At 45.3% G+C, this 15,051-nt stretch overlaps 1 protein-coding gene across 1 annotated transcript; it reads left to right on the forward strand.

The window, feature by feature from the left end:
- Positions 1 to 4,966: 4,966 nt before the first annotated feature.
- LOC125176946 (olfactory receptor 4D9-like) lies at positions 4,967 to 5,902 on the forward strand. Its single transcript, XM_047878887.1, has one exon. It carries the CDS (start codon positions 4,967 to 4,969, stop codon positions 5,900 to 5,902), a length of 936 nt encoding a protein of 311 aa, XP_047734843.1.
- The last annotated feature ends 9,149 nt before the right edge of the window (positions 5,903 to 15,051 follow it).

Genomic DNA, 15,051 nt, shown 5'->3' on the forward strand with positions numbered 1-15,051 from the left:
TAAATATTACTCTGGGGGTGCCTGGGTGGCTCGGTCTGTTAATGCCAGACTTCGGCTCAGGTCATGATCTCACAGTTCCTCAGTAGGAGCCCCACATCAGGCTCTGTGCTGACAGCTTGGAGCCTGGAGCCTGTTTCAGAATCTGTGTCTCCCTTTCTCTGCCCCTCCTCTGCTCGTGCTCTGTCTCTCTCTCTCAAAAATAAATAAACATTAAAAAAAATTTTTTTTAATGAGAAAATGTCTGGCCCTTTTAAAAACTAAAAATGTTTGAAGACAGTGACATTCCCTGAGAATTATTGATGGGTCAGTAGATCATTGGCGGAAAGCCTAGAAAGGTAGCTGTGTGTGGCTTGGGCTCCAAGGGAAAGACAACGGGAGGAAAGTGAGTGAAGGAGAAGTTCTGTTCTGATGAGAAATTGCAAGAGACAGTTCAGTGAGATCAGAGGACCCTGTAGTTCACGACAGGCCCCTGCTGGCTTCGGTGTGGACAGAATACGGAAGGAAGGAATACAAAGCAGCATCAGAGCCGAGCCCTGCCAGACATTAGAGTAGTGGTAAGGACCATATTAAGTATTGGCAGTGGGGGACGTGAGTTCCATCCCAATCTGCACAGATGTGACTGGGCGGGCATTCTGGATGGGGAATGAGGGAGAAGCAAGTGTCAGAGAAGGGACAGATGGCAAGAAGCGGGCCCATGTCCCTGAGACTAGGCCTCTGCTCTGTCTGCCGGCGGGCAGTTACGGAAGTCAGCATTCTGACCTCGTACAGAGACAGGGAGACAGAGGCCCATCCTTCCTGATGATTACAACCAAAAGAACAGCTCTCCGGTCCTTGTAGAAAAACTGCATGTTCACCATTGCAAGCCCTTTTTAGTAAATGCTCTGAGAAAGGGAGGTCAGGGGTCTCTCTCACACAGAAAATTTTCCTGGCACTGATGAGCTTTTTCGGGGAGGCGTTTGAATGGGGGAATGGGGGGTGGGGGGGCTGGTGTCATCCTAAGGACACAGACTTCTGCTGCCCGAGGCCCTGATAAACTTGGGGCCTGTCTGGGTGCAGAGGTTTGGACAGAATCATTTGGGTCAAGAACTCGGCAGTTCTCCGGAGCACAGGGAAACTTTTGGGGGTGGATGGAGCTTGTTTAAGAGAGATCTGAAAAGGGAGATTTTATTGTAAGCAGGTGACAAAACCACAAAGCCGGATGCCTGTCGACACCCAAAGCAGGACTTATTGCAAATGTTCTTCTCTTTGTAACAGGATGAGAAGCAGGGGGAAAGCACTGAATTAGGATTTATAGAAAGTGACACTTGGTGGGGTGCCTGGGTGGCTCAGTCAGTTAAGCGTCAGGCTTCGGTTAAGCATCAGACTTCAGCTCAGGTCATGATCTCACAGCTCATGGGTTTGAGCCCCGCGTCGGACTCTATGCTCACAGCTCAGAGCCTGGAGCCTGCTTCTGATTCTGTGTCTCACCTCTCTTTCTCTCTCTCTCTGCCTCTCTCCCATTCACACTCTGTCTCTCCCTCAAGAAGAAATAAACGTTAAAAAAAAAAAAAGTGATGCTTGGAAATAAAAGTTTTTATTTATTTACTTACTAAAGTTTATTCACTTATTTTGAAAGAGAGAGCAAGAGTGTGTGAGAGCAGGGGAAGGGCAGAGGGAGAGAATCCCAAGAAGGTTCCGTGCCATCAGCACGGTGCCCCACGCGGGGCTTGAACTCATGAACCACGAGATCACGACCTGAGCCGAAGTCAGACACTTAACCGACTGAGCCACCCAGGCACCCTTAAAAGGTTTTTTTTTTTTTAATGTGTTTCTTTACCAAATGTAAATGTTCTAAATCGTTTTATCCTTTGGTATATCTGCTTTTTAAAAAAATTAATAGATTTTAGTTCTTAGAGTAGCTTAGGTTTACAGGGAAATTAAACAGAAGGTACAGAGAGCCCCACACTCCTTCTCCTCCCCTGCCCTGCCCCAGTTTCCCCACTATCAATATCTTGCATGGGTGTGCGCTGTGTTCGTTAACAACAGAGGAACCAGGATTGATACATTTATTAACTAAAGTCCTTAGTTTGCGTTAGGGCTCATTCTTAGTGTTGTACATTCTCTGGATCTGACAAATGTGTGATGCCATGTTGAAAGAGCAGACCCAGGCTGGCCGACTAGTGACTATGTCCCCGACATGGCCACAGAAAGAAGTTCCCGCTCAAACCTCAGACCACGCCTCCCCCCCTTGAGTAACTTATGTTTTCTAAGAAAGCAGGCTACCGATTGATGCATTCTTCCGAAGTCTAAGGTGGGAGGAAGGGGAGTGTGAGAGGCGTGGAAAGTGTGAGCAGAAGAGGGAGGGCTTCTCTCAGGTACGGGCCAGAGGCAGGAGCCCTCAACCCTGTCCAGGCTTAGAATGACCTGGGAGCATTTTACCCCTCCCAAACCAATTAATCAGAGTCTCTGGGGATGGTGTTTGCTGGTAGGTATTTATCTAGCACAGCAAGGCTGACAGCCAATGGTTAATAGGTGACCAGTGAGAAACGTTCTGTATACACTGAGGCCAAACATGTTAAACAACCTCAGACACAGTGGTTCTTAAACTTCAGGTGCATCAGAATCTCCTGGAAGACTTGTTCAAACACAGATTGCTGAGCCCCACCCCCAGAGTTTCTGATTCAGTGGGTCTGTGACCACCAGGCCCAACATTTGCATTTTTAACAAGTTCCAGGTGATGCTGATAATTGCTGATCTGGGACCACACCTTGGCAGCCATTGGTCTATCCTTCCCCAGCCAATCAGCTGAGGCCACGACCCTTCCCCAGCCAATCGGCTAAGGCCATGATCCCTATAAAACCTTTGTGCTTTTGAAACCCGCTTTCTCTGGTATCTCACCGCTGCCTCCGTGCAGGTAGGGGATTGAGCTCGAGCTAGCTCGACTAAAGGCTCTTTGCTTTTGCATCAGACTCAGCTCCCTGGTGGTCTTTGGGGATCACGAATTCTGGGCATAACAATGTATCCATGATTAAAAATAAAAATCCCTAAAAGTCCCCTGTGCCTCACCTATCCATCCCTCCCCACCTGCACACCCCAGCCCTTGGCAACCGTTAACTTTTCTACTACAGTTTTGCCTTTTCCAGAATGTCATATAGTTGGAATCATACAGTATATATATTTTCAGATTATCTTCCTTTGCTTAGGAATTGTGCATTTAAGCTTCCTCCTTGTTTTCTCGTGCCTCAGTAGCTCATTTCTTTTTATAACTAAATAATATTCCATTGTGTGGAATGTATCTGCTTTTTAAATGCTATATTTGAGGGGCGCCCGGGTGGCTCAGTTGGTTGAATATCTGATTTCAGCTCAGGTCATGATCTCCTGGTTCATGAGTTCGAACCCTGCATCAGGCTTGCTGCTGTCAGCACAGAGCACACTTTGGATCCTCTGTCCCCCCATTCTCTGCCCCTCTCCTGCTCACTCTCTCTCTTTCTCTCAAAAATAAATAAATAAATAAATAAATAAATAAATAAATAAATAAATAACATTTAATAAAAATACTATAGTTGATCTTCATTGCAATTATTTCAAAACACCATCTTTTATAGGAGAAGTGTACCAGCATCTCCCAAATAATGTTGCGAGAAGACTGGCCCAGCAAAATGTTAACTGGTGCAGCATGAGGGGACATGTGGTCTGTGGGAACTCAGGTTAAAGAATTAAACAAGTCAGGGGCGCCTGGGTGGCTCGGTCGGTTAAGCATCTGACTTCGGCTCAGGTCATGATCTTGCGGTCCGTGAGTTCGAGCCCCGCATCAGGCTCTGTGCTGACAGCTCAGAGCCTGGAGCCTGTTTCGGATTCTGTGTCTGCCTCTCTCTCTGACCCTCCCCTGTTCATGCTCTGTCTCTCTCTGTCTCAAAAATAAATAAGCGTTAAAAAAAATTAAAAAAAAAAAAAGAATTAAACAAGTCCATTCGAACTTCACGACCCTATGACACAAGCATGATTCTGCCCACTTGTACTGATGATACACAGAAGCTCAGAGTCACCTACTAATTGAGCCACCTACTCAGTTAAGACAGAGTCTGTATTCAAATCCAGGTCTACTGGTTCTAAAATCCGTGCTTTTTTGCACAAAACCGAAGCCTCTACAAATAGTGAGGTGAGACGAAGTGCCATCCAAAGGTAGGTGTTAAGAAGGGAGGGAGCCCGAGAAAAGACAGCCATTTGTGCGGTGGCCTCGGTGAGAAAGCCTTTGCCAAGAGCGTTATGAGGAGCAGGGGCTGTGGCTAGCACTTGCCAAGTCCCATGTGGACCAAAGAGAACAAGCCGCCAAAAAGAAGAAAAACTGAAAACAAAAGCAGCTTGTGCTCAGATTGCATGAGCTGCTGCAAACCTCTTTATCCTCAGGGGAGAAGGCAAACTGGAAATGGTTTTTCTTGCCTTAGTGCTGATCATCAAGCATCGTGACAATTTGCACAGACTATGCCAAGCAGATCATCTACTGTGGAAGATGGTGAGACAAGACGCTCTAAGCTTCCAGTACCGTCTCAGGCCCTGTTTTATACTTTTCCCCGGCATGTTTTCCACGTCCTAACAATGAGATACATGAGTTCTCACTGAAAAACAAAATGAGTCCTCTTTGCTTCTCAGGCCATCTAGGGACTTTTCAAGAGGGGTACAGGATATGTAAAATTATGCAACCATAAAAAAAGGTCAAAAGAATTTAATAGCATGCTGATTTTGGTGCTTTGATTAATCACATCCATTGGAAACTCACTTTTTCATTTACTCTGAAGGAACTCTAAACACACCATCTACTGGGGATATCTTCCTGAATTGTAGGCATCCCTGCCTACAAGGAAAATAACTGCAAAAATAACCCTTGAGACACTCCAGTCCTACAACTCACATTCCCTTTGTTTTTAACGATACACCTCGTATTTTCCATTTTCTCCCTAGGTAGTTGAAGACGAAGAAACATAACACAATGGAGCAGGGAAATTACACCAGGGTGAAAGAATTTATTTTTCAAGGACTGACCCAGTCCCGAGAGTTAAGCTTGGCCTTATTTCTTATGTTATTTCTGGTGTACACATCAACTCTTCTGGGAAACCTCCTCATCATGGTCACTGTGACCTGCGAGTCCCGCCTTCACACGCCCATGTACTTCCTGCTCCGCAATCTCTCCGTCTTGGACATCTGCTTCTCCTCCATCACTGCTCCCAAGGTCCTCGTAGACCTCCTGTCAAGGACGAAGACCATCTCCTTCAATGGTTGCATCACTCAGATCTTCTTCTTCCACCTCCTCGGGGGGGCAGACATTTTTTCTCTCTCTGTCATGGCCTTCGATCGCTACATGGCCATCTCCAAGCCCCTGCACTACGTGACCATCATGAGCAGGGGGCGATGCACTGCCCTCATCGTGGCCTCCTGGGTGGGGGGCTTTGTCCACTCCATCGTGCAGATTTCCCTGTTGCTGCCCCTCCCCTTCTGTGGACCCAGTGTTGTTGATGGCTTCTACTGTGACGTCCCCCAGGTCCTCAAACTCGCCTGCACCAGCACCTTTGCTCTTGAGGTCTTAATGATTTCCAACAATGGCTTAATCTCTACACTATGGTTTGTCTTCCTCCTTGTGTCCTACACAGTCATCTTGACGATGCTGAGGTCTCACACCGGGGAGGGAAGAAAGAAAGCCATCTCCACCTGCACCGCCCACATCACTGTGGTGACCCTGCACTTTGTGCCCTGCATCTATGTCTATGCCCGGCCCTTCACTGCCCTTCCCATGGACAGAGCTGTCTCCATCACCTTCACGGTCATCATCCCGGTCCTGAACCCCATGATCTACACCCTCAGGAACCAGGAGATGAAGTCAGCCATGAAGAGACTGAGGAAAAGACTTGGACCTTCAGAAAAAGAATAGATGGCTATGAAGTCCAGATTGAGAGTCAGAACTGAAAAGTATTCTCTCACAACACAATAGCAGACCCCAATCAATACGACCATCTTGAGGCCAAAGTTTCCCCTGTGTCTTATAACAGCATCCTCTAATAAGGGTGTCTTGAAATGGCCTTCTCTGAAACGTTTTTTCTTGGTGAAATTGTCAACAACTTAGAGTCTTCAATCCACAAATTGGTCTCTCTTCAAGAAACTCCAAAGCTTGCATCACCCAAACACTTCATTTTACAGGTGAGGAAATGAGGTCTGAAAGAAAGTGACTTCTCAGTTGTGGAGCTCTGGCTGTTGTTGCCCAACCAGTAATTAGCAAAATGATCTCCAGGGACCAGGAGTCAAGGCCAGAAAGCCCAGCCATCCCTCCCTTTGTGGAAATCATCTTCCACTGCCAACCTTGGAGGACCCCGGGTACATCTTTCTACGGAAGCCTCTGGGTTTCCCTTGCAGAAGCTGAGGTAAGTTTTGTGTGTCGCCAAAGGTTTCCTAGCTAACCAATGGTGGAGGCAAGGCTGGATCTGAGTTATCTGACCCTCAGCTAAGTGCATGGTTCCCTACTCCTGCCTCCTCATACAGGATTTGATAGGGTCTGAAACAAGCCCATCCACAAAAATCTCTCCTCTAGCGTAGTATTATGAAAGGTGTTTGCTTGTCTTCACCTGACCAAGGAGTAAATACCTGAGGGCTTCGGGCCCCTTTAAGAATTTCAACATCATTTCCAGCCATTCATTCCCAACCAACCCTCCAGAGAAAGGAATCCTATCCTGTGTGCATTGCTAGAATGTGCCTGACTCAAGTCCACAAGAAACAACGACTTAAGAATAAACTCAGGGGCACCTGGGCAATTCAGTCAGTTAAGCAGCCGACTTCAGCTCAGGTCATGATCTCATGGTTGGTGAGTTCGAACCCTGTGTCAGGCTCTGTGCTGACAGCGTGGAGACTGGAGCCTGCTTTGAATTCTGTGTTTCCCTCTCTTTCTGCCCCTCCCCTGCTAGTGCTCTGTCTCTCAGAAAATAAATAAACATAAAAAAATTTTTTTAAAGAATAAACTCAATTTGGGGTACTTGCATGGCTCAGTTGGTTAAGTGTCCCGATTTCGGCTGAGGTCATTATCTCACGGTTTGTGAGTTTAAGCCCTGTGTCAGGCTCTGTACTAACAGAGCCTGGAGCCTGTTTCAGTTGATTTCTCCGTCTCTCTGCCCCTCCCCTGCTCTCTCTCCCTCTCTCTCTCTGTCTTTCCCAAAAATAAATAAACATTAAAAAAAAGAAGAAGAAGAAACTCATTTTTCATTATCCAGACCTCCTTTTTAAGAGAATAGAAAACAATATTTTGTTTGAGTTCGTCTCCTGGAAACCTATTAAGTTTGTCAAGTAAAGAGATGAAGTTGGTGGTCAACTAGAATTTGGGTTGCATTTGGATCCCAGGCTTCTCTCCCATGCAATCTCTGATGGATGCATGAAGTAAAAGAAGTAAAGAGCCATTTGCGCTGCCCGATTCCAAGAAAAACACAAGTAAGGGAAGCCTGCCAAAATATAGCCCATCCCAAACATCTCTAACCCTGCCTAGTATTCCTCCCTTGGTGCTGGCTTGAAATCCCTGCTCTTAGAATATTTCCTAAGATAGACACAGTTCATGGGGGACAAGCTAGATAGAATGCCACCACTTCCGGAGTTAGATACGTCTCCGGATGGCCATAGCAATCTGCTGGTCTTGACGGTGGGGAGGGGGCATCTCTGAGTCTATTTTCAGGGGTATGCCTCTGGGGATTCATTTCAGATGGTTTGCTGGATTAGTCAAAGGCGCCAGGTGTCCTCCGAGGGTAGAGGAGATGTAGAACTGGAAAGCTGCAGTGGGTGGACGTGAGGGGGTGACTCCAAGTCCAAAGGTAGCCCAAGAGACCCAGGTGCAGAAGGGTGGAACACTTCAGCACAGCAAAGCAAGGCAAACACTGGTAACAAAATCCACACGTGCTTATGCCAGATCCTGGACTCATGGCTGTTTCATCAAAGCTGGAAGATCTTTTTTAAAAGATCTACATTTGCTTCTTTGGGGAGGTTGTTACTTCCTGCCTAGAATTAAAACCATTCGCCTCACTTTTGACCTCAGCCTTGACTTTTGTATCGAATTACCCATGTTACAAAAACAGCAAGAACAATTCAAACTTCCTTTTGAACCAGAATACAGAATCACATTCTGCCGTAACCAGTGTGTTCTTTTATCAACAGTAGCAGATATTTTCTTCCGTGTAAATTACTTTAAATTCTTTTTTCATTAGTATTACTTGGGGCACCTAGGTGGCTCAGGCGGTTAAGCGTCGGACCCTTGATTTCACTTCAAGTCATGATTTTGCGGTTCATGAGTTCAAGCATCGGGTTCCACACTGACAGTGCAGAAGCTGCTGGGGATTCTCTCTCTCTGCCCCTCCCCCGTTCTCTCTCTCTCTCTCTCTCTCTCTCTCTCAAAATAAATAAATAAACGTTAAAAAAATAATAATAAAATAGAAAGTTTTATTATTCAAGTATGGTTGACATACAATGTTCTATTAGTTTCAGGTGCACACGTAGTGCTTCAACAACTCTGTACATTAACCAGCAGTGCTCAACACAGTAAGTGTAGTCACCACCTGTCACCATACAAAGTTATCACAATATTACTGGCTATATTCCCAATGCTGTACTTTTCATCTCCGTGACTTACTTATTCTATAACTGGAAGTTTGTACCCCTTAATCCCCTTCATCTACTTTGTTCATCCTCCTACCCCCCCCCTTATAAATCACTTTGTTTACAAAAAAATCATGCTTTTTTTAAAACTTAAACTTCCTTTCTTCATACACTCTTTTAGCATTTCGTCTTTAAGAGGTAAATAATGAATTGAGGATTCACGAGACAAAAAAAAATATGTGTGTGTCCTGTATATACACATGTATGCTTACATATAGACTGCTTAGAACAGGAAAATAGCATGTCAATTTTAAAACACACACACACGCTTACTTTTAAGAGAAAATTAATTGATTATGGCATTCCCAAAAGACTATGGTACTTTAGAAGTGCCTGGGTGGCTCAATTGGTTAAGTATCTGACTTCAGCTCAGGTCATGATCTCACAGTTCATGGGTTTGAGCCCTGTGTTGGGCTTTGTGTTGACAGCTCAGAGCCTGAAGCCTGTGTCTACCTCCTTTTCTGTCCCTCCCCTGCTCATGCTCTCTCTCTCTCTCTCTCTCTCTCTCTCTCTCTCTCTCAACTAAATAAACATTTAAAAATTTTTTTACAAAAACACTGTGTTACTTTACAGACAAGTAGTATCGATTAAAATCCATTTCCCAAGCAAATATGTTTCTTCTCCTTTAAGGTGATGAGAATATCTTGTTGGACAACAATCTTTTAACATATGGATTCTAATACAAGATTTTTTTTTTTTTTTTTACAGAGAGAGTGCATGTGCAAACGGGGAAGAGGGGCAAGGAGGTAGAGAGAGAGGGAGAGGGAGAGACGGAGACAGGAAATCTTAAGCAGGCTCCATCCACGCTCAGCGTGGAGCCAGACGTGGGGCTCAATCCCTTGACTTTGGGATCATGACTTGAGCTGAATTCAAGTCGGGTGTTCAGCCAACTGAGCCACCCAGGCACCCCTCTAATACAAGATATTTAAGTTTTTGCTAAATTGTTCAATATCTCCCACATTAGGAAGCTGTATTTCTGAGAAAGCTCCTCTTCAATCAGGACTAGGGTCTACAAAGCAAAATGTTTTGTAATTTCCTTACCTCTAAAGGGAGCCATTCCCCTTCCATGATTCTGCCTTTGGCAGACAGAACTTAACTGAAATTTTTTACTTCCAGAGATGAAGTAATGCATCTTATCGCATGCATTTTCTTTCCCCCAATTTCAGATCTTTCTTTGAGGCAAACGACTTTGCACATGAACTCACACACAGATCAAGAGAAGCCACTCTGTAGATGTTTCCCTGAGGTACATCCACTATAGTCCTCAGGGATCCACAGATCACAGTTGGAAGCCTCTGTGAGGGCAGCCAATGTGCTCCTGAGCCAGTGGTTCCCAAACCTCAGCGGGCACAGAATCATCTAGCCGTTTACTTACAATGTAAAGTCCCAGGCACCAGTGAAGAGATCAATAGTCTTCCTGGATACCAGGAATCCACATCCTTTTTCCGGTAGTCCTGGTGTGAGGGGCCTGTGTTTCACCGCACTTTGACAGCACTGCTCCAGGTCAGTGTTTTTCTTGTCTTGTCTTTTTTTAATTGTCTTCTTTATTTTTTTTTAAGTTTATTTATTTATTTTTAAGAGAGACACTGTGTGAGCAGGATAAGGGCAGAGAGAGAAGGAGAGAGAGAATTCCAAGCAGGCTCCCTACTGTCAGTGCGGCACCCGATCCGGGGCTTGATCCCAGGAACCATGAGATCATGACCTGAGCCGAAACCAAGAGGCAAATGCTTAACCGACTGAGCCCCCCAGGTGCCCCCCCCAGGTCAGTGTTTTTCAAACTGCAGAAACTCTAAGGGGTGTGAGTCGTTAATAGGTCTGCGCGTGCACTTTTTTTTTTTAATTAAATTGAATAGTTTAGGGTAGAATAAAAGGCACAGAATTCTTCAAATAATAATAATAAAGCATCATTTCCTGAAACCTGTATTTCAGGCCATTTCATTCCTGAAACCTTTATTTCACTCTACTTGAGTATAGTGGTCTTGATGTAAATAAAACGTATTTCTTAGCACGTGCTCCAGTGAAAAGAGCTTGAAAACCACTGGGCACGTATGAAGCCCCCAGGACCATCAGGTCCAGTTACCAAACCCTCAGACCCATTAATATGGAACAGCGTGCCTGTGCTCCGCTCTGCTTCCTTCACTACCCCTGTCCAGTGTCAGCACGCCGGGGACGGGTGACAGCCACTAAAAGGAGCCACGTTCTAAATCCTGAAGGTCAGTGGGCCTATCTGAATAACCCGGGAGATGCCAGCAGGCTGAAAGTCCAAGAAAATAGGGGACAGTGGGGCTCCCAAAGGACTGAGGGCCTTCAAGTTTTCATCCAGCATCACGTCTTGCACAACGTCATGGCACTGAAAAATCACATCATAAAACCACGTGCCTTTGAGAAAGAACTGAGGTCAAAGGCAACGTGCACCTTTGCTAAAGACATGAACATTTGCACCAAACCATTCTATTTAGTTAGTTAGTTATTTTAAGAAAGAGAGGGGCAGAGAGAGAAGGAGACAGAGAATCTCGAGCAGGTTCCACGCTATCAGCACAGAACCCACCTCGGTTTCCGTCTCACGAACCTTGAGACCATGACCTGAGCCGAAATCGAGAGTCGGACGCTTAGGACTGAGCCCCCCAGGCGCCCCTCCCATGTGGCTTCTTTCACTTAGCAAAACGCTTTTGAAATGTATCCACGTTGTTGCGTACATCGGAAGTTCATTCCATTTTCTCGCTAAGGGCTTTTCAGTGGCATGGCTGTGCCACCATTTGCTTACCTATTCGCCGGTCAAGTCTATTCGGTTTGGTTCCAGTGTGGGGATTATGACTAAAGCTGCTATGAACATTTACACATCCAACTTTGTGTAAATGGGTGCTTTCATGGCCCTTGGGTAAATACCTACGAGTAAGATTGCTGGTAAAATGGTAAGTGTGGGGGCGCTGGGGGGCTCGGTAGGGGAGGGCCTTCTCGTCTTCAGCACCACCTGCTGAACAATCTCATGGCACTGAAAGAACGTGACCTTATTTGGAGACAGTTTTATAGAGGTAATTGCACTACGACGAGGCCATTAGGATGGGCCCTAGTCCCGTATTACTGATGCTCTTATGAAAAGGGGAAGCAGAGGACAGACCATATGAAAAGACAAAGGAAGAAGACTGAGCCCCTACAAGGCAAGAAGAGAGGTCAGTAAATGCAGAGCTCACGCTCTGAGCACTTAGCATTTTCTGAAAATACCCTGGGGGGGGGGGGGGGCACCTGGGTGGCCCAGTTGGGGACTTCAGCTCAGGACATGATCTCGCAGTTCGTGAGTTTGAGCCCCACATCGGGCTCTCTACTGTCAGCTCAGAGCCTGGAGCCTGCTTCGGATTCTGTCTCCCCCTCTCTCTGCCCCTTCCCTGCTTGCTGTCTCTCTCAAAAATAAATGAACATTTTAAAAAAATTAAAAAATTAAAATGTCCCTATGGGAAAACCATACTGCTCTACCTACACTTACCAGACTTATCTGCCAAATCATAATGATGATGATGATGATGGTAGATGACATTTGCTAAGTGTTTACCCCATGCATGTCATTTGAAATACTTATGTACAGGGGCATCTGGGGGGCTCAGTCGGTTGAGCCACTGACTCTTGATTTCAGCTCAGGTCATGATCCCACTAACCCTGAGCTGGGCTCTGCACTGAGTGTGGAGCCTGCTTGGGATTCTCTCTCTCTCTCTCTCTCTCTCTCTCTCTCTCTCTCTCTCTCTCTCTTTCTGTCTCCCTTTGCCTCTCTGTCTCTAAAAATAATAAATAAATAAATAAATAAATAAATAAATAAATAAATAAAATGTTTCACATACAGTAATTTACTCAATCTTCTTGAGAATCTCACCTGAGCTTTATCTGCATTTTACAGAGGAGGAAACTATGACACAGAGCAGTTAAGCAACCAAGCCAGTGTCACACAGCACAGACAGGTTATGTACTGTGCCACGGTCACACAACCAAGAGCGACAGAACCGGGAACTGAAGCCACAGTTTGGCTCTGGAGTCCACAGGCTGAGCTTCTATAGTCTGCGCTACGCCACCCAAAGCTCTGCCCTTTGTGAGAAGGGAAGGAGCCCAGCCGATGCAACACAGAAAAGTGGAAGGAAGGTGGCTTGATGAGCCCAATGAGTACCAGAAGGGAAGCCGACATCAGCAGAACTCCTGGAAAGTTCTAAGGACAGGATGTTAAGGAACCTGAAGCTAGAGACAGGCAGAACCAGTCTGATTTTTGAAAACTATGTGATTTTTACCAAGTTGACTGATTTACACACCCCAATCCTCCAGAGTGATTTATAAAATCCCTCTATAGGGGTCTAATGTCCCTGTCTCATGGTTTATCCAGTGTCTTAGTCTGTTCAGGCTACTGTAACAAAAATATCACAGACTGGGTGGCTTAGAAGCAGCAGAAACCCATCTCACAGTTCTGGAGGCTGGGAAGACCAAGGTCAAAGAACTAGCAGATTTGGTGTCTGGTGAGAATGCCACACCCTCGTTGATAGATCACTGCCTTCTTGCCGTCCTACATGGCAGAGGGGGTGAGGGAACTTTCTGGCATCTCTCTTAAAAGGGCACTAATCCCACATAAGGTTTTATACTCAGGACCTTCCAAAGCCCCCCCGCCCCCACCCCCAGCCTTCACCCTGAGGATTAGCTTTCAACATATGAGCTTTGGGGCGTCACAAACATTCAGACCACAGCACTAGTTATAGAGATTTCAAAAGGACCAACGATGTAACAGATAAATTTTAAGGAAATAATAATCTGGAGAAAATATAGCATCACTTTTGGAATATACTCTCAGAATGGGGAAGCACTTTCCAGGCAAGAAATTTTAAAGCCCCCCCTCAAAAATAAATAAAAAAGAGGATAATGAATTTGACTACATTAACCGTTTTAAATGGCTGCATAGCACAAAGTAGCAAAAATAAAATTAAGAGGCAAACAGCAAGTCTGGGAAATACATTTGCAAAACATATCCAAATCTATAGTTATAAAAAGCACCAAAAGATCAATAAGAAAACCTTAACAATACAATAGAAAACTGTACAAAAGGATTGAACAGATTGCAGGATGGAAGGAAGGGAGGAAGGGAAAAAGGAAGATAGGGAGGAAAAAGAATGGGTTTTTAAGCATATGAAAAAATATTCAACCTTACTCTGATAAAAGACATGTAAATTGAGACATTTTCCCCTTTCAAAAGGCAGAGAGACTCAAAAGCCCGTTAATACTTTTTATTTAAGAGAGACTGAGATGAAGCAAAGCACGCTCACGTTGGTGGGAATATAATATTGTCCAAGCTCTTTGGAGGTGAAAGCATTCATAGAAATATAACATACATATGCCTGGCAATTCCTTTTCTAAAACAAAAAGGCACTACTCTGCCTGCCTCGGTTGGTACCCTGTTCTGTCCCTGGCCAGTGTGACCCTGGGCAATCACCCTCTCTATGCTTCTTCTTCGTCTCCCAAATGGGTTAGATCATAACACAATCATTCTGAGTATCCCCTAAGTCAACTGAGTTTCCTGCCTAACCAGGTAGGAAACGCCTAGTCAAGATTTTGCTATTATTACTCTTTATGTTGATCTACCCCCAAAACCAATCAACAAGGAAATCCACCACAGCATTGTAAGATGGACCACAGGTTAATTGTTCATCAAATACCACAGACTAAACAATTATGGTACATCCAAACGCTGGAAGTCAAAGATCGAGCAGACTTAAGAACGACATAGTAAGATTTCCAGAATAGTGTTGGGTTGAGGGGAGCAGTACCAATCGTATGCTATCTTTTGGACAAAAATCCGAAGTGGCTAATAAAGGAAATACACGTCTACACTGGAGAGTGCAAAGAATAGCTCGGAAGGGTCACAAAAGAAACCCCCAGCAGTTGAAAGGCAGGAGATATCCAAGAGAAAGCTGGACACGAGTTAAAGGGAACAGCACAGATTCTAATCAGTAATATACTATGGCAAGAGGGAAAAGTGTCCAGCGTCAACTGCACTCACCTTCGATTTGTACATGAGGGGACCGGGAGGCGAGTGATGGCAGCTCAGTAGACCCAGGGAGCGAAAATTACAAAAATCTGGAAGCAGGTGGAGTTGGTCCCTGAAAACCTCATGTGGGTTTGCTAAACTGGTTCTTAACTCTAAGGAAGTTAGGCTCCTACCTTCCCACAGAGGCTGAAACACAGGGGCCCTGTGTCAGGCGTTGGCTGGAACCAACAGTAAATTGGCCAGTCTTCTCAGCACTGTAAGTGGACCTAGGGTCACCTTAGGATGCTGCTAGAAACTCAGCGTTGTTGTTTGTTCAAGTCTTCCTAGGCCGGGGTTGACAGGCCTCACTGACAGGAGGGCTCAGGGGAGCTGGGCTAGAGTTTGGT

This window comes from Prionailurus viverrinus, chromosome D1 (genome assembly GCF_022837055.1).
Source record: "Prionailurus viverrinus isolate Anna chromosome D1, UM_Priviv_1.0, whole genome shotgun sequence".
Classification (NCBI taxonomy): Eukaryota; Metazoa; Chordata; class Mammalia; order Carnivora; family Felidae; genus Prionailurus; species Prionailurus viverrinus.

Excerpts from the sequence above, each read along its gene's own strand:
- LOC125176946 (XM_047878887.1), top strand. The coding sequence starts at position 4,967 with ATGGAGCAGGGAAATTACACCAGGGTGAAAGAATTTATTTTTCAAGGA.